The sequence below is a fragment of the Ornithorhynchus anatinus genome, chromosome 3, assembly GCF_004115215.2.
Source record: "Ornithorhynchus anatinus isolate Pmale09 chromosome 3, mOrnAna1.pri.v4, whole genome shotgun sequence".
NCBI classification, from domain to species: Eukaryota; Metazoa; Chordata; class Mammalia; order Monotremata; family Ornithorhynchidae; genus Ornithorhynchus; species Ornithorhynchus anatinus.
Window position 1 is genome coordinate 75,087,045 of NC_041730.1, and position 22,103 is coordinate 75,109,147.

The 22,103-nt window shown below is 40.8% G+C and overlaps 1 protein-coding gene across 1 annotated transcript in view; it reads right to left on the reverse strand.

The window, feature by feature from the left end:
• Positions 1-285: 285 nt before the first annotated feature.
• The window catches only part of ZFR (zinc finger RNA binding protein), a 62,025-nt gene continuing 40,207 nt past the window's right edge, over positions 286-22,103 (reverse strand). The window contains exons 14-20 of the mRNA XM_029059602.2: positions 19,449-19,599; positions 17,461-17,602; positions 12,487-12,584; positions 11,508-11,603; positions 4,148-4,259; positions 3,936-4,033; positions 286-1,751 (exon numbers count right to left, since the gene is read on the reverse strand). Coding sequence (XP_028915435.1) covers positions 1,572-1,751; positions 3,936-4,033; positions 4,148-4,259; positions 11,508-11,603; positions 12,487-12,584; positions 17,461-17,602; positions 19,449-19,599 — 877 coding nt within the window. The 3' untranslated portion in view covers positions 286-1,571. The remainder of the gene's footprint in view (positions 1,752-3,935; positions 4,034-4,147; positions 4,260-11,507; positions 11,604-12,486; positions 12,585-17,460; positions 17,603-19,448; positions 19,600-22,103) is intronic.

Genomic DNA, 22,103 nt, shown 5'->3' on the forward strand with positions numbered 1-22,103 from the left:
TCCCACACAATTAATATCTCCTCTCCCTCTTCACATAGACCTGAAGTCACTCCTTAAACGGGCTCCACCCAGTTTCGAGGTTTGAACGGGTAAGTACTTGGCCACTCTATTGCCGCCAGGGCTTCTAGGATGATCTACCTTCTTTGGCATCCACAAGTTCTTTGGATCCTGGTACTAAAAATCGAAATTATTAAGGTCCAACGTAGAACATGAGCCATTACTCCCAGAGACAAATGAAACTTGTAAAATGTCAGTTCTGGCACGGAATAAAGTTAACTCATCAAATGAATTTAAGTTTTTATTTGCGTATTTCACTGTAGTGCTGTGACAACAAAATGACACCTGTGTACCAGAGCATACATCAACTGTACGATGTAACTCATTTACACCACTGCTAGAATATTTAGCTTTTGGAAGGAGACATAAGCATTCAAAATGGCCACATCAAATAAATTTCTGGGTTTTTTCTTTGATAACTTTATTTTTGTTAGTGATACTTTGCTGTTAAACTGCCTGCAACTAATTGAGACCATTGTTACAGTGCTAGAGTAACCTCATGCTCATCTTCATGGGCTAATAAAACAGTTTTAGTGCCACACAGATCATTCTTTTCTGAAAACAATGTTAGCCCACCCGACTGTGACATGACCTTTCCTTTGCTCACAAGAAAAAATATTCAGAAAATTATTTTTGGCCTTGCTATGTCAGAATCAATTGTACAAAGACTTATGCCTTAAACCTAAAATGAAAGTTTTAAAAGTCTGTCTATTAAAAACAAAAATGTCATGCAATTTTTATTATCCATTCTGCAGATGCTTTAAAACTGTTGCAAGACCATACTGTATATATTAGCTTTTATACCGCTAATGCACAACTAACAGCAAACTTGATTAGAGTAACAGAAATCTGTCTTAATTACACCTTTATGTCACACTAAAGGAACGAATGCCACCAGATCTGCAGAAATTCAGTTCTGAGAACTCCAATGACAGGATAACTTTTTGCATTGTAATCCTTCACATACAGAACAACAACAACAAAACAAAACTTAACAAAAAAGCCTGCAGTCTCACTTTACAAAAAGAAGTTCCGTAAAATATTAAGGGAAGGGGGCTCCATATCATCTATAACACAAAGTAACTTACAGCTAGTGTCAAAGAGCAAACAAAACCTCTAAATAAAAATACCAAATACATGTAGCAACTGAAGCACAAATGCTGCATTAAATACAGTTAAAATTTAAGGAGACAATGCACTGGTTAATAAAAGACAGAAATGGGGGAGGTTACAACAATTAACAAATGAAGTAAGACTAAAAGAATGGGAAAAACTTGAACTAATTTTTTTTTTTTTTTAGTGGAGCACTTTTTTTTAGTCTTGTCTATTCATAAAATACCTAACACTGTACAATTTGTTAAAAGTTTTTTTTTAATTTCACAGAAGACACGCTCTGCAAAATTAACCTTCCAACTTTTTCCATAAGCATTTCAAAGTAGACATTACTATGAATGAAAAACAACTAACAACTGGGAATCTCTTGCATTTAACACTGAAACTTCTACAGAAACTTTTTAAAAGTTATCATAATCCTTTTTGTCTTTTTTCCCCTCGGCTTCAAATCCATCAACTCCATCACTGTCCCTTCTTCTTTTCCGGTTGTTATGGATGTTAAAGCGCTGGTTCATTTGGGGTAATGGATCCATGCCTAGAACTTTGTGTATCTGACGGAATGCAAGGAGTCTCAATGCAAACTGTTAACAAGAGAGATTCACAATTAGGAGTGATTTCACTAGAGACAAACCCTAAATTGTAAGTTTTAACAGGAGGGCAACGAACGTTTAATCAATACGAAACCCACAAAAATTCACTTCCCAGTGACGACTCTCTCTAAGGCAGAGCTGCTGCAGCCCGGAGAAGGGGGAGGAAAGTCACGCAGAGCGAGCCCAAAAACGAACCCCGGAAAGCACCGCTGGGATCTGTCCCACAGGAGGAGGGGCTGAGGCTGACTGGCCCCCGGGCCCGAGAATGCCGTCCGCCCCTGCTTCTGCACAGGAAGGGTGAGAAAATCCCTGAAGCCTGAGGCCTCCATTTTCAGAACACCAGGAAGGCCATAGCTGAACCGTGACGGGCTGAGCTGTGAGGGGCCTGAAACTCTGCTCTCCACCTTCAGTGCCGTAATCCGCCTGGACTTCTCATTGTCATCTCTCATATGGGTGTATTTTCACGGCTTGCAGTTTAACATGTGTCTGCTGCCAATCTTGCTGCTTCTCCTTAGAGAAGCAGCATGGTGTAGTGGATAGCGCACAGGCTTGGAAGTCAGAAGGTCAAGGGTTCTAATCCTGGCTCTGCCACTTACCAGCTGTGTGACCGTGGACAAGTCAATTCACTTCTCTGTGTCTCTGTTACCTCATCGGTAAAATGGGGATTAGGAGTGGGAGCCCCACGTGGGACAGGGACTGTGTCCAACTCAATTTTCTTGTATCCACTCCAGCACTTAGTATAGTGTGGCACATAGTAAGCGTTGAGTACTTATATTATTATTATTACCCCACTTCTTAGAGTATGAGCCCCTTTAGGACCAGAGACTACATCTAATTCTTACCATGTATTTTTTCCCCCCACTGCTCAGGACAGCACTTGACACCTGGTCAGAGCTTAATAAATCTATCACTTCTATTCCCGTAAACAACCACAATCAGTGATTTCACAACTGGCAAGTAACAGGAACAACAAGAAACACTGTTTATGTCCCCATGCCAATAGTGCCATCCCACAGATCACATGGTGGGGAACTAGTTTGTGCAGGATCAATGCTGTTTAGTGAGGGATTAGTGCTCGGCATGAATGCTAATGCTGTACTCAACCAACATGCATTTATTCACTTTTAAATGAAGCTCTCTAGGGCTGTTGGAATCTGCTCTTTGAAAAATTCTTTTTTTTTTAAAAAAAGGTATCATTCTTTTTCTTCCTTCACTTTCTCCAAGATTGCCTTCTATCTTTAGAGGCTCAACTAACTCCGTTCCATAAATGTCATATGAAGGAAAACAACCCTCTAATTTATTTTCCTTCAGAACTGAAACTTGACCTTAATGCACTCCAAGCTTTGTGGCAGCAATCTACACCAGGGGGAGGCAAAACAATGTTTGGGGCTCAACAAACAATGACTTAGTCCAGCGGCACATTCAGCAGAAGTAAACCTACTGATAGGTGGGAATATCTGTAAACGTTTATCAGCATGCTTACACAAATTGCCAACTTGCTTAGAAAGAAAGGGTAGGTTCTTAACACAATACGGGTCATAATTTTATCGACTGTGAAGGCCACAGAATAGTTTTTTATGTATGGGGCCCTCAACAGTTACAAAAAACTTACGCGATTCTGTAGCCCAAATAATAATAATAATGTTGGTATTTGTTAAGTGCTTACTATGTGGCAAGCACTGTTCTAAGCACTGGGGGAGATAGAAGGTTATCAAGTTGCTCCACATGGGGCTCCCAGTCTTCATCCCCATTTTACAGGTGAGGGAACTCAGGCCCAGAGAAGTGAAGTGACTTGCCCAAGGTCACACAGCTGACAAGTGGCAGAGCTGGGATTAGAACCCACGCCCTCTTACTCCCAAGCCCGGGCTCTTTCTACTAAGTCATGCTGTTTCTCTATTCTCCAATAAGTCTCAAAATAATTCAAGTAATTCTCAAATAATTACCCACCTCTCATTCACAACATTTCTTGAAATTTTGAAAGTAATCAAAATCTTCATATAGGAGCAATCATCAAAGATTAAACACCAAAATCACTTTGCTAATGTACATGGCCTGTGCGGCTCCACTTCGGAGAGAAAAATACAACAGGATACTGGCCCCCATTCACTGTTCAAGGTTCAGGTTTACCTAGCTTGACTTTGGATTCCAAAGTTACTGAATAATGATTTTGATTACCTGGGCACTAGAAGTAATATCCTCCCTTTGTTGATCGGTCATTGTAGCCAGTGTATCAAAGGGATCCTTTTCACAAGGATCCAGCAGGCCAGGGCCACCTAAAACAACCAACATTCAAGAAGATCAATAATGCGGTATTAACATTCCTATTTTTATGATTGTCTTCTCCAGGACTGCTTTAGAAGGAGAGATGCCAAACAAATGCCACTTGCCTTTTAGGATGATTCCTGAAGAAATGCACTCAAAAACTCTCCTTAGTGCATCCCCAGGACTCTGGGGCCCAGAAGCACTGCTGATTGCTTTCTCTACCAGTAACTCCATAGCCTAAGAGAGGAAGAGTGAAAGCAAGTTTACCAAATGGTAAATTCTTCAAGATGGTATGAGGAGCAAAAGTAAACAGGAATAGTATAAAGTGGTGTGAATGCATAAGAAAACATGCACGGGGGACAGAAAAATGGACAGGGAGCTAGTCATTTCTGCTCTAACACGTTTTCTTTCATTTCATGACTGGAGAGAATACAGTGGAAGCTCTGGGAAGCAATCTTCCCTCGACACAAGTGTGTTCGGGATATACAATGCAATCCATGAATTGGTGCAAGTGGAACTGGCATAGGAAGACCTGTTTGGGGCCGTGGGCGTGACACTGCTGCACTGCCACTCTTTGGCTCAGCCGAACTGTGCCACATAGTAAAATAATACAGTGGCAAGAGGATAAATCATTCCAAGAGCGGTGGCTATACTAGGAGAATTGGTATCAAAAATAGTTAGTCATGGTGATAGCTTCATTAGCAACCCCAAGAGGCACAATATAGGTCCTTCTGGGCTTTACACAACGTGGCCTAGTGGAAACAGAAAAGGTCTGGAGGTCCTCCCGTGTAGGACAGGTATTGGGTCTGATCTGAGTGTACTGTACTTACCCTAGGACTAAGCACAGAGCTTGGCAAATAGTAAGTACTTATCAAATACTACAATTATTATTACCGGACCCATGAGGAAAGGAACGGATTAGGTTCCCTGGATACTTCTTGTAAACCTAGGCTTACTCTATGCATATACAACCACAAACATCTTTGTCTGTAGGCCTCGATACCCTCTGAAGTAGTGCTAACCAGTGTTCGATCTGAGGAGAAATTCTCGCAAAAGCTGACAGATACAATGGTACAGAAAGGAGCATTACATTTTAGGTAGCCCAGAAATTGGAAGAGGGAGAAGACCTCCTTCAGTGTGACTTGTGGAGGACAGCCGGATGGCCATTCAGCTCTAGTCTGGAGGTGCTGTTATCACCACCATCGGCAGTCAGAGAGAGGAGGTGGGAGAGAGAGCATGGCAGCTAGCACCTCCCACCGCCAACAACCTAGTGTGGAACATGGTGGATGGGGGTGGGAGGCCACCGACAAAGGTTGGAGAATAGCCTCTGTCTCCTCTGTCTTTTCTGACTGCCATAAGCAGACCATGTGTGGGCGGGTGGCTGTTTCTACCTGTGATGGTCTGTTTCTTTCCTTTTTTGCCCTTTCTCCCCACTAAACTAGGGCCACTATCCCCATACCCAAGGAAGCCCTGTAAGGCAAACATACCTTAAAAATGGAAGGCAACCATTTGCACTTGTGAAAAAAGAAACAATCGAATAGCTATCATATATATCTTCAGATAGCACTAAATCTGCTATCTGCAAATTATTTAATAGTGCGTTAGGTGGTTAATGATTTTACAAAAAGAGTTAGCAATTTGCCTCTTAAAAAGACTGGTCATATGTGAATGTAACTTTATTTAAATAATAACAATAATAACAATTAGAGTATTTGTTAAGCACTTACTATGTGTCAAGCACTGTTCTGAGAGCAGGGGTAGATACAAGTTAATTAATTTAGACAGAGTCCCTGTCCCACCTAGGATTCATAGTTTAAGTAGGTAGGACAACGGGTAGTGAATTCAGATTTTATACTTGAGGAAACTGAGGTACAGAGTTGTTTTCTTGCCCAAGATCACACAGCAAGCCAAGTGGCAGAGCTGGCATTAGAACCCAGGTCCTCTGACTTCCAGGCCCTTGCTTTTTCATGCTGCTTCACAAATGACTCCCTCTCAAGAATCAACTTGACATACCTGTTTTAAGTCCTTATAACTGTTAAGGAGAACCCACCTTGACTGCGTTGGAATAAGCAGTGAATTGCATTTAAAATAACTTCTAAGCAGCTGCAACACCAAATTCAAAATATATATCAGGCAACCATAAATACGTGGTATTAAGCAAAATTAATTAACGGTGGTATTTGTTAAGTGCTTACTATGTGTAGAGCACTGTTCTAAGCACTGGGGTAGACACAGGGTAATCAGGTTGTCCCACATGAGGCTCACAGTCTTAATCCCCATTTTACAGATGAGGTACCTGAGGCCCTGTGAAGTTAAGTGACTTGCCCACAGTCACATAGCTGACAAGTGGCAGAGTTTGGATTCAAACCCATGACCTCTGACTCCCAAGCCCGGGCTCTTTCCACTGAGCCACGCTACTTCTAAACTCTCTAAGCCCAGAGCCGTGAAGTCAACTAAATCTACAGATTCAAACACCAATGAGGGAGACAATCTACACATTATACTGATACTGCAAAAATGGATAATTTTTTTTTAAAAAGGATCAATTACCTCAGACATATTATGACTGAATTAGTACAAGGCCAAGCTCTAGAGCTATGAATACATAACTTTAGGAAAACTCCATAATATAGTTTGCTGTGTTTAGCCAATGCAACTCACCCAACCGTAACTCCAAAATGTCAAAAATTGTTTAGAAACATTATATTCACTTTGCAGAGGAAGAGGGCCTGTGGTTGAGGAAAAAGAACTTGAACTCTGTGGCTTCTAGGTTAGTGCACTCTAAGACGATACTGCAACTCAGAGCTTTTAAGGGAGGGTGGTCATGAAGAAGACCAGCAAGAGAGACAGCTGAGTATTTTTGGAACTGTTTTGAAAGCAGTACTTCAAAAACACTGTTTTTGACAACTGTTATTAAATTTATGTTGAATTTTTAGGAGAATCTCACACTGAAACCAGAACATCCACACTAGGACATGACTTCCCAAATCAAGAGATTAATATTTCGGGATTGGAACCTTTACTCTTTGAGCGAATTCACAATCTTTAAGGGGCAATTGGAAAAATCTTTCTTTCTGGCTGCCTGAGGTCTTTCTGTGCTTGGGATCATCAGTCAATGGTATTTCCTGAGCACTTACTGGGTGTGAAGCACTGCACTCAGCACTTGGGAGAGTACAATACAGCAGTGTTGGTAGACCCGTTTCCTGCCCACAAGGAGCTCACAGCCTAGAGAGGGGCTAGAGATATTTGAACATTATGGATAGGGGTATAAGTGCTGTGGGACTGAAGATGGGGTGAATAGTAAGTGCTTAAAGGATACAGATCCAAAGTACAGGTGATGAAGAAGGGAGAGGGATTAAGGGAAAAGAGGGTTAACTGGGCAAAGACCCTTGGAGGAGGTGTCATTTTAATTACCTTCCGAAAGATAATAGGGGCAATCTGCTACTTGGCATCACTATTAAGAGGTGGAGAGGAGGCTGGAACTAATGGATAAGGTGAAATTTTATGACCACTTGTCATTTTAAACGACCCACCCTCTCTGGACTAGCAAATCTGTGGTATTCAAAGACCTGGAGTCATCTTGCGACTACCAGTTGTCTGCCCCGATCTTCCAGCCCCAAAAGTTAAGGGGTAAAACTAACCACTGCAATATTATGCAAGTGAAAGTTCATGTTGATCCCACCGCCGTCCTCCTCCTCCGCCGAAATCAGTGCTCCTGGTTTGTAGGTAGGATGGACAGGTTGTTTTAGGGCTCTCTAACTCATTAAATAGCATTTTTTGAATGTGTACTGTGATCAGAACAAAGAGACGAGGACTGTGAGCTCGTTGTGGGCAGGGAATATGTTCGATGTTATATTGTACTCTCCCAACGCTTAGTACAGTGCTTTGCACACAGTAAATGCTCGATAAATATGATTATGAGTATTAATAATAATAACAATGATAATAACATATGCTCAGTTCTGCCAGAATGCATGCTTTCATGACATCTCTTGGTTGGAATGGAATGGCAGAATTAAGAAACATTCTTCCAAAACTCAAGCCTGTCTGGATACGGTGCAACTCACTGTGGGAAGAAAGAGTCATGTGCTTGTATTTGGCATCAGTCATGCTAAACTATAGCATGAGACTTCCTGAATGTGGGTTTCTGCAAGAAGGCTACCCCCATTATGGGACAGATGGGTACAGTTGTCCTTCAGGAGTTTAAAGCCACAGGCATTCAAATCCACTGGGGCAACAAAGTGATCATCCCACAGCTTCTAGAGCTCAATCCAGGTATCCAGGTATCTATCAAGATCTGAGAGTGTTCAGTGGGACTGAAAAGACTTAAATGGTGGCTAAAATCCCAGCCCCTTTTAGGCCCCGCTCTCAAAATGAAAAGTCTGGAGCTTGGCTTACTATGTCATTAATGCACAGGACAGACAATGTTTAGTGCACTGCTGGGGACTGGGATAGAGGGTGAATTAAAAAACAAAAACAAAAACCCACCAGTAAAATAACCCAAAAAACCCCAATGAGATTTAAATTTAAGTAATCTGACTCCACACGAGAACTTTGCCAGAAATGCTAAACAGGGAATCCCATTTTAAATTTCACCTCCTCTATCTTTTCCCTGTACAAACTTAGTAAAAGGGCTATTAAGCTGGGTAGCCTGACGATGAAGATAAGCAAGAGGTATGGCTAATTAGGTTCCAAATTGAGTTGACTGCATTTTGATCAAAGATTTTCTACTGCTAAAACGAAAAGTCAGATTAATGGCTCTGAATTCATAAATGATTTACCAAAAATAATCATGAAATATAGCAGTATTATTTTTTCACAAAATTAGGTTTGCTGTCCACTTGTTTTAACCTGGATTTAAAGTTCTCACTTGTATTTGGCCTCCACAGCCGAAGAACCAGAACATGCCTCATCGAGGTTAAGGGAGTGGAAGCAATCAATCGTATTTTAGTGTTTACTATGTGCACAGCAGTGTACTGAGTGCTTGGGAAAGTACAATACAACAGAATTAGCAGACATGTTGCCTGTCCATAACAAGCTTACCGTTTAGAGGGGGAGGCAGACAATACGACTAAATAATTTATACTATGTAATTTAAAGCTATGTACATAAGCACATAAGTGCCGTGGGGTTGGAGGTGGGGGAACAGCAAGTGTCCAAAGGCCACAGGCTGAAGTGCAGAGAGGATGCAGAAGAAGGAGTGAGCAGGAAAAGAGGGCTTAGTTGAAAATGGCCTCTTGGAGATGAATCGGTGTGGCCTAATGGATAGAGCACAGGCCTGAGAGTCAGAAAGACCTGGGTTCTTATCCCAGCTCTGGCACTTGTCTACTTGGTGACCTTGGGTTAGTCATTTAACTTCTCTGTACCTCAGTCATCTCACTTATAAAACAGGGATGAAGAGTATGAACTCTTTGAAGCTGGAGAGGGGTGGCCTGGCTTATGGAAGTGAAGGGAGTTCCAGGCTAGGGGAAGGACATGGGAAAGCGTTCGGCTGAGAGATAGATGAGATTAGGGGACAGTGAGTAAGCTGGTGCTAGAGGGGCAGAGTGTGCGTGTGTGGGGGCTGGGCTGTTGTAGGTGAGGTGAGGTAGGAGGGGGGTGAGCTGACAGTGGTTTAAAGCCAATAGTAAAGAGCTTCTGTTTGATGCACAGGTGGATGGGCAGCCACTGGAAGTTCTTGAGGAGTGGGGAGACAAACTGAATGATTCTGTTGATAAATGATTCATGCGGCAGAGTGAAGCGTGGATTGGAGTGGAGAGAGACAGGAGGCCAGGAGGTCAATGAGGAGGCAGATGCAGTAGTCAGGGCAGGACAGGATAAGTGCTTGGTTCAGCATACCAAGTTTGGACAGAGAGGAAAGGATGGACTTCAGAGATGCTGTGAAAGCAGTAGAACTGACAGGATTTGGTGACAGACTATGTGGGTGGAATGAGAGAGATGAGCCTAGGACAGACAGGGTTTGGGTTCAGGAGTTCAGTTTTCGACATGTTTAATTTGAGGTGTCGACGGAACATCCAAGTAGATATGTCTTGAAGGCAGGAGGAGATGTGAGATTGCAGGAAAGTAAAATGAATTCTCCAAGGGAGGGGGTATAGATGGAGAATAGAAGGGGACCTGGAGCTGAGCCTTGAGGGACTCATACAGTCAGAGGATGGGAGGCAGAGGAGGAGCCAGCAAGAGACTGCAAAGGAGCTGTCAGAGAGACAGGAGAACCAAGAGGACAGTCTTAGTGAATCCAAGGTTGGATAAAGTTTTAAAGAGGAGGGGGTGGTCTACAGTGCCAAAGGCATCTGAGAGGCCTAGGAGGATTAGGTTTTGGAGTAGAGGCCATCAGATTTGGAGAGAAGATGATCACTGGCTACCTCTCAGAGGGCTTCTTCTGTGGAGTGAAGGAGGCAGAAGCCAGATTGGAGGGGATCTGGGAGAGAATTGGAAGATAAGAAATGGAGAGAGCAGGTGTAAACATCTCCCTCAAGAAGTCTGGACAGAAATGGAAGGAAAAGAGGTAATCCAATGCCATACTAAAGAAGGGAACTCTGGCTATAAAACAGCCTTGGAAATTAAGTTCAAAACTATTCAGTCCCTAAATGTAATAACAGTCCCAAATGTAAGGACTGGACACAAGTTACTCTATACAGAACAATTCTAAGAATTCTATTATGGAATTTTGGGACCTTCTATGGAGGAAAAAAAAAAACATTTGAAAGGGGTGTGTGGACTGCCTTAAGAGGTGGTCAGAAACCATGATGGGTAAGTTTTGTCAAAAAACTGCAGTTATAAATAGCGACTGAGTCCCAGAATAGCTGGCACACTCAGCTCTTCCACAATGTGAATTTTCACTACATTTTGGGGATGGAGGCAGTTAAAGCATTAGAGAGTATTCTTTGAAATAGTTGGGTGCATCTGTGGGGGTAGTCACGGAGCTGTACTACAGTACAAGCTATCCTCAATGGTAGGTTTTATTAAGAACATAACTCTAAAGGAGAACTGTTTATATATTCCTCCACTGGTCTCAATGGTCCTCAGACAACCCCTTAACATTGAATGAAACTTCAATTCTGAAAGAAACTGAGCATTTCTAAAACCTCTCCAAGCTGGATAAGCTAACTGAAAGATATCTGATGGGAGCAAGGAGTAGATAACAAAGCAAGTTCTGACTAAAAAAAAAGTCAGTCTGAACATTTGCCAGTTACACCAGCAGTAATTCATGACAGAGATCAGTTGAGCTCCAGGAACAATGTTAGAAAGAAGAGTTGACCGAAGATGATTTCACAATTTCTTCTAGAGAATGAGAAAAAGGAGAAATTTAATGAAAGAGGTTTTTTTTGGGGGGGGGGTGCACAAGGAAAGAGGGGAGGGCTTCATTTCTCCGTTCCTCAGGTGGCAAATTCTCAGGAAACAAATAACTGATGCCAACTTCACATTCGAAAAGCACTTATATTTTCTGCTTACAAGTTTCGTAAAATGCAGCTATAAGATACTCACCCAGCTTGGGAAATCAGACCAAGTTGGAACTCGCTGACAGAGGTCACGAAGAATACGTATGATTATCACACAGGACTGCAGACCGTTAGCTCTGGCCTTGAGAGCAATACAAAAATCAAGTCAATTAAGCCTAACAGCTACTGAAAACAGGTTTTGATGAAAAAAGCTAAAACATCACTGTTCAATGGAAGCTCAGCTATAATGATGTAAAAAAGAAAATGAAAAATAATCACAAACTTCAGTTTATGAGCTGCCATTTACAGCAATATTTTATGCCAGGGTTAGTACTTTAAGCTGGTACTTTAAGTCAAAGTGCACAGATTATACAAGAATAATATTTCTTGATCCCCTGTGAACTTTAACCTACGTTCAATTAAGACAGGAAATTTTTAAAAATCTGCCTATATTAGAAATAAAAGGAATAAAGTAAAGAGCTAAAAAGTATGTCTAGGGACTGAAAGGTTGAGGGAATCTGTTTGGTTTCCTCACCGTGCCTTTGCAAGAATGCAAAGTCACTAAACCAAACAGCAGCTTCCTCACCTTTCACTCCCTACACTTATTAAACTTAAGGAAACAGGAAAAAAAAAATCTTAAAACTAAAGACAAAGCTTTAAACACAGTCATTAAAGCAAAGTTACTCTGCAGCCTTATGGAATAAAATACGAGTACACGGTATGGGGTCACCCAGAACGAGTCAAGTTTTCAACACCGCTACTCGATGACCACAAAAAACAAAAACAAAACAAAAAAACCCCACCGCCCCCACCCATAAAAGTTGGATATTGTCAAATCAGCAATAACTGCATAAAGCAGAATTTCCATACTGAACTTTCTAGGTTAACAGTTTTCTGGTCACTTAATTTAAAGTACCATTGCCAAGGGGCAACCTTTGAGTGTTTACACACAGTTAAACATTCATATTGCAACTGAACTACTCTCTCATAAGGCTACAAGAAAAAAGTAAAATGATGTTCCGAACCTGGAACCACTTAGCGTGGCGTAGAGCAGCCAGAGCGTCAAGGCATTTTTGCCTGTCCAAGACGTCCGGTGGGTCTTTCACCATACCCGAGGTTACATCTAAAATGGATTGAATTGGCAAAATGCAGTGAGGAATGGGTGTTTGACCAGGTGAGCAAGACACTTCCTTAAAGTAGCTTCAATGTCACACATGCCATTTGAGAGTAAATGAGGATTTGAATACACCCATCTACAGATTCACAATTAGCAGGACCCCATCAGTGGCATTAGAATGTTAACCCAATAGAATGACTGAGAAAAGGAAAAATATCTCCTCCCCTGAGTAGTCACTTTTTAAACCGCACTGGAGACTACAACAGGGTAATTAGAGTACGAATAAGTGGCCTCTGGAAAAACAAATTCCCATCAGAATTAAATACTAAGGAGTTGGAATAAATAGCTTCTGGAAAAACAAATTCCCATCAGAATTAAATACTAAGGAAGGACTTTTGGATACAATACCCCAGCACAAAGAACAGAAGACAGAGGGAACACAAAAATCCACTTTAATGAAGGAGAATTTACAACCAACTTATGGAGTTTGTTCAACACCTTAAATGGTCACAGGCTACTTTAGGCCTGGTTCCAGAAAGTGATCCACAACAAATGTAATTTTGAAGGACTGAGTTGGAAGTGAGATTTTAAGTACCCCAAAATTGTCAAAACATAAGGCCTTAAAATCAGGTTTTCTTCGAGAAAATCTGCCTTTATGGGAATTTTCATGCCCTCTATAATTCCCAACAGGACTCCCAGGAAACATAAAATAGAAAGGTTGGAGAGATATACTGGGAAAAGCAGAAAAAGGGCAACAAGAGCCAGTGTGGTTAAGTAGAGTAAGTAGCGGAAGAGGTGACAGGCAGCATAGTTGGTTGCCAAAAGGGAAGTCGTGTACTATCATATCCTTGGGTTTGTTTGGTCACATTACTCTAACAAAGACAGTAATAAACCATCCTTAAATGCTTTTTGGAAAGGAAAACCAGTTCTTCCAACTGGGCTTACCAAGTGACTTAGACAAGTAATTCCGTACTGCTTGCAAGTTGAAACGACACCCAGTGGGCATTTCTCATATAATCTTATAACCACAGAATGCAAAACATAATATGGAAATGGGAGATTGTAAATGCTTTCTGATAAAATCATAATTGCTAACTCAGCGGGCAATGAGGAATAATGGTACTTGACTCACAGATCCGGTACTCTGCCAAAGGTGTCATTTGTATAAAAAATGCAAAATGAGGCTGTGTCAATATATCTGAATGACAGCTACTCAATACTGAAAGGAACGGGGTGGGGGGGGGGGCGGGGAGGAGGGGAGAAAGATGCTCTGACAAAGCAAAGATACCAGGGAATACTTTTTCTATATAGATTGGTTTTAGATTACTTTCTATTGCTTTGTACGATTTTTGTCTTCTGAGAAATCATTCAAGGTATGGGATATATTTTTAGGCTACAATAGACCTATAGTCCCATTTGGATTATCTTTCTTTTCAAGGGTATTAATGTCCTACACAAGGTAAAACTCTAGATGATTCTGATTTGTTACTGAAGAAGGATTCAAGGTGACCTAGAAAGTATCTGGCACCCTAAGATAAGGTGGTAATCAGTGTACACTAAAATGGGATGTTCAGGAGGTAAATTAAAAAGAAAATTAAGAGGTTCTGGTAAAATTATTAGGAATGTACACAAAAAAAGGGTCACCAAGACCAACTATCAAAGCTGGAAACGCAATTTGAGTTTGACAACAGTTGGAACAGTTTTGGAGAAGAACAGGAGTCTATGGGAAAGCACACTAAAGTATGAGAGAAAATAGAAAACTGAAAAGAATAGGGGAGTAATGAGCCATAAGGCTTTTTCACATGAGGCTTTATTATACATTTGGGAAAACTAGTCTGCAAATAGGTGACACTGTGCAATCTTTCCAAAAGTAGTTTTCACAATTCATTTACACACAAATCCATTTATAATTTTGCAGAATTTCTATTTTTCCAATTCATAAAGGAACATTTGCTTACTATGGCATAAGAGAAATCCTGCTTTGTATTGTGGTTCAGAAATACTTCATGTCAACGGCACTGAGCTCGACATGTCCAAAGATGCAAGGCACCTATTGCAATTTTAAAATAAATGTGCCCTCTCTGCCTACAGTTATGTATCGGGGAAGCTTTTGAAAAATTTCATATGTGGATTTTTGTACCCTTTTTACGTTTAATCTTTTGGATTAACCCCTTAAGGATTGTGTGCTAAAAGTTAGACTCATTGCCTAACACCCTGTTAACCTAACAAAAACAGGCTAGGTTAATTTATAAAAAACAAAAATACAAATTCTTGACTTGCATGAATGTATTCTCAAAAAAGCCTCTAGTAAGGGGTTAATCGTCAGTTAGAAGACATGCTGTGTCCACACTATTTCCTATTAGAAGTTAACGGGTATATGAATTTCAGAATTGATGGTTATGTGAAATATATATAATCCAGTCAACCATTTTAAAACTAGTGTGAACACCGCTTTATTCTAGGAAAGAGACAAAGACAAAAAACAAAACCAAAAAAACATAACAAAAAAGGAAAATAAAAAGAAAAACACACAGTGACAGTAAATGCTAGGACTCTGCAACCAACAGCCCTCCTTATTCAACATGGCAGGTGTGACACTGAGCTTATGAAAACCTTGGTCAAAAATCCTTCCGATGTCTTGGCAGCAACCCCTGACAGGAATCAATCCCCTCTCCTAGAAGGCTTTGGACCGGGGCCGATAAGCTAAGGATGGAAAAAACACACACACACACATACACACACACATACATACACACACACAGCTTGCTGAAGAGAACGTTCCCCAGCAAGGATTAGAGCATATCGACAGTCAATTCAGTGATACTTGATAGATAACTGTCAAACGCACACTGCTGCAGAATAGAATTGCGATGTGGTTAACAGCTATTTATATAATTCAAAATATGTCCTTTGCTTTTTTAATCTTTTTGCCATTAAATGGGCGCCTTTTGCGTTAAATAGAATTCCATGCTCTGTGCAAGTTATAATCTCTTCATTTACATCTAATCTGCCGGCAAAGCCTTCCTTTTTACCACCTGAACTAGCTCCCCAAAGCAAGCTACCGGCTTTACACCACTTTAAGATAGAGAATTCAGAGCTGCAGTAAGAAAAAAAAAACACACACATACCGTTATTCTGCAGCATGTAACAAGCAATCTTCATAATTAAGATGAAGACATGATTTACTGCAGTCATTCGCAGTTAGGTACAGCGGTCATACGCTCTCAAGTTTTTGTGTCCATTTTTCAGCTTAGTGTCTTGGTGGCATCTACTTATCTTTTGTTTGACCATTTCTCTCACAGTAATACTTAGCAGATAAATGAAACTCAGAACAGTATTCTACCTCAAATTTGGGTCAGACAAAAATATAGTTTTGTTTCCTTTGGGAAGGATAAGATAGCAAACATCTGTTGCAAACACCTGCAATGTATAACTTTAGATTTTTGACACTAAAATAGTTTGAAAATGTGGCACAATTTATTTCAAATTTAGCACAAGGGTGTGGACTCACACTGTAATTTGATGCACTGTGTTCCGGAACAAGAGTTGATACTTAAAATACCACTTCACATTATAGTGTCAGATGAAGGTTTCTCAATTCTTCAGAAAAAGTCATATGCTATATATGACTCAATATGATTAAGTTGAGAAGAGTGTGTTTTTTGGCACTACCCACTGCCAAAAAGTGAAGCCGCCAATTGTGTAAAATAGCTTTTCACACCAAAAATGTTTAACTTTTAGGCGAGTAAACCAAAGTGAAATGCACAGACCAGCAATCAGCATACACTAAATCATGCCTATGATAAGAGAGAAGCAAAGTCTTCTAATGAACATATTTTGTAAAGCTTTGTTCTCTGGGTAATGCAGAGGTTCAACCAAGCATGAGCACTGGGCTTGGCATTCAGAAATGAAATATCAAAGTAACTAACAAACTGCTGATAACATTTTATGATCCTACTTTTAATGTAGTGCTATTGTAGTCTGCTTCCCCCCACCCCCATCAACCTGCATCATGAAGGATTAGCACAGCCTTATATGTCTCTTTATAGCTTCACACTCAACAATAAGGTTAGAGATATTCGTTTTCCAAGATGAAATCGGAAAGGAAACAAAGTAAATTTTATCTGACCCATAGAACCAATGTACCGCAGACACTGATCATGCTTGTAGGCTTAAAAGCTTTTGAAGCTTCGAGAGAGTTACAGATCCCTAAAGCAACACTGCTGGCACCAATAGGATTCCATATTCTGTGGATATAAATTGCTTTTAAAAGCTCTGATGCCTACTTTCACTCACTAACCAAACCTCTTATCTTTAGAGTACTTCAAGTATACGGTCTGGGTCAATGCTCTGACGGTCAGGAGGCTGTGTGTACTTATGAAAGCCCTCCAGACTGAAGAGCCACCTCAGAAAACTGGGAAAAATGCCCATCTTATTGCAAGCCAAAGCCTTCGCTCCACATTGACTCAAAGAGCTACTACAGAGACAAAACATGGTCTAATGGTTTCATTTTTAAAATCTGTCATGGAATGAGAGGGAACAAAAAGTATGCCACTTAAACTTGTGGCCCTGTGGGATCAAAAATTTCAAATTCTTTCCATCGAAGGTGGCTGAACATAATTTTGTACCTTTTCCAGAATTCTGAGGTTGGCGATTAATGTAAAAAAAAGGAAAATAAGTCATGCCACGAGTTTGACCACAAAAATACACCAGTAGATAGAGTATTATATTCAGCAAAACTGGTTTCTAAATGACTGATTCCTTCAAACATGTAAGTAATGCCAGCATGTTGCCTTCTAGGGCTTCATGCCATTGTAAACAGAATAGGTATATACAGAGGAAACAACGAAAGGCAAAGTAGAATCTTGAGCAGCTTTCCAACCTCCATCCCTCATGTTTTCCTCCCGGATGATTGGTGACGTCAGGGTGATAGTAACTTGCATCTTGGGCTCCACACAGGAATTCAAAATTATTGAAGCTTCTGATAGAGCACATTTTATGTCATATTTCTCAGGACTTATTACCTAAGAGACAAAAAGTGCAAGGTATTCATTTGGAAACTCTCCCTGAGATCTGCTACACAAGACTCAGGCTTCACCTTCCTGCGTTTTATTTGATGAAAATGATTTGGAACCTGTAGCCTTTCAATTCCCTTTAAAAGCTTCAAGACAGATTTCTTTCCACCTGCATAAGCGTGTCAATCTATTATATTTGGTGCCAGGGGCTGTTTAATACCATACAAATAATGGAACTTGAATAAATACTTGCCTATGGTGATACGCTTAAACTTAAGCTAACCCAAAATGTTTAAGTACTGCCAGTAAACTAGTTTTCTTTTGACATCAAAACAGAAATTGTCAAGAGTCTTAAGCACTACAATCATTTTTCTCCTAAGGGACTTCTTGCGGCACTGGCCCCCAAAAGCCAGAAAAAGCCCTGATAGGATTTACATTTTGCATCTGCCAAATTAAATCAGGGAAAGGGACTTTGTGAGGACAGTCCCAGATTTAGGCCTGACAACAGAAGATGGGTTTTCTCTCATGCTTGCTCACTCGTGCACTTTCTACCTCTCCTCTCCTTGTTGTTGATGGGGGATTGAAGGAGAAACAGGCCCAGAAAATGGAAATAATTGAGATCATCAAAGTCCAATCAGAGAGCTGTGTGGTGTGGGGTGACTGCCCAAAGCCACTAAGTATCAGATAAAAGGTAAAGCTCAGTGCTAAGTTGCTTTCTCCTGGCCTATGCCTGAGAAAAGTGAGAAGGAAGCCAGCAGTTTGAAGTTAGGCTTGTCCAGGAGGAGTGACATCTAAACAGGATACAATAGTTAGGGCTGATGTGTGTGTTCAGGTTTTATTTTCACACAAAGGACCTCTTTCATTCAATCGTATTTACTGAGCGCAAAGCACTGTACTAAGGTCTTGGGAGAGAACAATATAACCTCTACTTTGAGGGCTGAGGGAAAAATAGGCTAGCTAACACGGAAAGCATTTTTGCACTTCCTTGAAGATCGTGTCTACAACGTTTCTGGGGATACATTAATTAATATGATCCAGGACTGTGTGGGACAGCCAGGGGAAATTTTCCCGAGTGAAAATTTTAACAGTTTTAATCTGACCTTTCAGGTTCATTTTGGACACCCTAATTGAAAGTTTACACAACTGACTATAATAGGTTGAAGCAAGTGGTATCTAAGAGTCAACAACACAAAAATTCTGATAAATGATCTTACTCTAAATTTAAATGTAAAATCTTGAAGCATTTACAACTACCAAATTGCCACAGGAATAGCTCAGAAATTCTCCCTGTGGTTGAATTTAAGGCCTCTAAATTCTTTCAGATGCTGGGAGAGCAGCCATCCTTTCCATGCCAACAGAAGTTGTACCTCTACTCTGGAGTAAGGGTCACAAGGAAAAAGTAAGAAACTGACAACCCAAAATAAGCATGCACTGATTTAAAACAGACAAGAGGTAAAATTCAAATTAAGGCCTTGGAATTTTACCCTGAAACACTTAAGACTGTAGTGGGATTTTTCTGTTGTTGTATCTTCTTTATCTGTTCTTCACCAACTGTCTTTCTCTGCCTGTAATTCAAACTTTCCAAAGAAACTGAGCTTAGTAAAACCTGTGCTTGGGGTTTAAATAAATTGACATGGTTGTTCAGTAATGCTGCCATTACCATAATACAAACTAAAGACATAAAAATCATGCCTAATAGCCCAATAAATCCATCTGAGAAAGCACAAATCAATAATTATCAAGACTAGTACAGTTTTAAGTTAAAGCACAGTTGCATCTTCCAATAGTTGCAAACAATAGAAAACTGGGGTTGGGGGTGTGGTGAGGGAGGGAAAAAACCTCAAATCCTACTTACGGCAAGTTGTTTGGGAAGATTTTCAGAAATACGACTCAGTAATGTCTTTGATGGTTTCTCTGAGCACAGTAAAACAAGGTTGACATTTCTATCTCCCCGAAGAAGCAATCCTTTTGCCAAAACTCCTACTCGCAAGACTCCTTTCAAGGCTCTATAGTGAAATGAAGTTATATTGCAACGTGACATTCTCTTTTAACTAAAACAGATCAACTCCAAACAAAGAAAAGAATAAATAAGATATGAACTTTTAACTTTCTTATATTCTTTAGCAAAGTAGGGGAAATGCTTCCTGAGTTTTAAGAACTATATTCCATCTAATAAACATGGCACCTCAATGGATTAAAAGCATTCTAGAAATTTAGGAGGTTTACAGTGCTTTGACCACTTGCACCTAGGACCTCCTTCAAGGCCACTTAATATGAATTCACTTCACAAGAATGTTTAGACAAATCAAGACATCTTTTAGCCATACAACAGTAGTTAGCTAGACCCTAATCCTGGATTGAAACACAATATATTTAGAACCCTACCTCTCCAATTGTGTGAAATTGAGATAATCAGATTGGACACAGTTCCTGCCTCACACAGGGCTTACAATCTAAGAGATACAGAGACAGAGGTATCTTACCCCCATTTTTCAGATGAGGCAGAGAGAGAGGTTAAGTGACATGTTGGTATTTGTTAAACACTATGTGCAGAGCACTGTTCTAAGCGCTGGGGTAGGCACAGGGGAATCAGGTTGTCCCACGTGAAGCTCACAGTCTTAATCCCCATTTTACAGATGAGGTAACTGAGGCACAGAGAAGTTAAATGACTTGCCCACAGTCACACAGCTGACAAGTGGCAGAGCTGGGATTCGAACCCATGACCTCTGACTCCAAACTCCGTGCTCTTTCCACTGAGCCATGCTGCTTCTCCAAGGTAACACATTGGGCCAGGAGGATATTTGAGATTGGGACTTGTAGGTACGGTTTGGGAGTGTCTAAGGCTTTGTCAAATGCCAGGGGGTAGTGGTGGGAAGAGATAAGACAGGAAGCCGAGTGAAAGATCGGATTGGGAGGAGCCCAGTTCTGCCAGTCACTACTACACTCTCTCACCACTACTCCCTGGAGCTTCAGAAGGCTGGTTCTCTTGCCCAAACTGACAGTGAAAGGCATAGAGGCCTACTCCAGAGGGATGATCGACCCCATATGCTTTTGAGATGGGCTCAACCTCACCCTTTCCAGGTGTCTGAAAATCTCGGCAGGAAAAAGGCTTTCTGAAGCTTGTCCCAACCTAGCCTTCTCCTCCCCCGACCCCCACTCCTAAAATATGCCCTTTTTTTGAGCCCACTCAGAACATGAAATGTGGACACCTACGGTGGCAGAATGGATGGTAACTGATAATCATGGCACGTGTAATCATTTCTGGTGATCTGGCTGCATTAATATAGTAGACAGTGCCTTTCAGTGCTATGCCACATAAAAAAACAGTGAACTTATTTTTAAAATTGCAGCTTGAAAAACCCAAGAAAATATTGAAATGGTCCACTAAAAACGGGGCTAGAATGGGGTTTTGTATTTTAATTTTGTGGATACAAATCTCAGGCAGGGAACTTTGGGATGATGTGGTGGGGTTGGTTTTCTTTGACCCTGGGTGATTTCTGGCATTTGAAAATTATATCCAGGTATAATAGAACTGGAGTATGAATATTAGGAAGGTCTGCCCAGTTTTTACCTATTTCTATTCACTCTGTTTCCTGAATTCAGATTTTCAAAATCTGTGGAAGTGAGATTTTACTCAATGGAAGTAATCCACTGAGGTGCCTTGCTTCTTATTTCTCCCCTTTGGTGTAACCTGGCCTCTCTTTTCTTGCTCCCTCTTTCCTTTTCCTTTCCTCCGACTTGGAGACTGAACCAGTATGAGCTGCCTCCAGGAGTGGGAGCCAGAAGACTCACTTCATACTGTGACTTTCGCTTGTCTCACAGCACAAACTGTAGAAGCTTCTACTGCTACTCCTCCCAATCAGATTTTTCACTCAGCTTCCCGCGTTGTCTTTTTCATCACTACCCCCTGGCATTTGACTAAACCTTAGACACTTCCAAACCATAGCTACAAGTCCCAGTCTCTACTATCCTCCTGGCCTGATGTTATCTTGAACTTGTTACTTAACCTCTCTGTGACTCATCTGTAAAATTTTCAAGTTTTCAAAATTGAGGTCAATTAAAAAAAAAAAATCAAAATTGCGCATTCTTTGACTCTACTCCTTCCACTGCTGCTTATTTCTCCCCTTAGGGATAACCTGGCTCCTCTTTTCCTGCCACCTCTTTTGTTTTCCTTTCCTCTGACCTTGGAGACTGAACCAATATGAGCAGCCTCTAGGAGTGGGAGCCAGAAGACTCACTTCCTTCTGTGACTTTTGCATATTTGTCTCACAGCACAAACTGCAGAAGCTCCTGCCACTTCCACTAGCCGGTTAGCTCTCTGTGGGCGGCGGATCACGTCAACCAACTCTGTACTTTTCCTTGCGCTCTGCACGCAGTACTTGTTCAATAAACACCACTGATAAACTGATTCCAAAGGCACCAATAACAGCATTTCACTCCGCCAAAAAAAGGAATAAATAAAATTAAAAATTGAATTCCTTGTTTTCCCAAGGGGAAGAAATATACATAT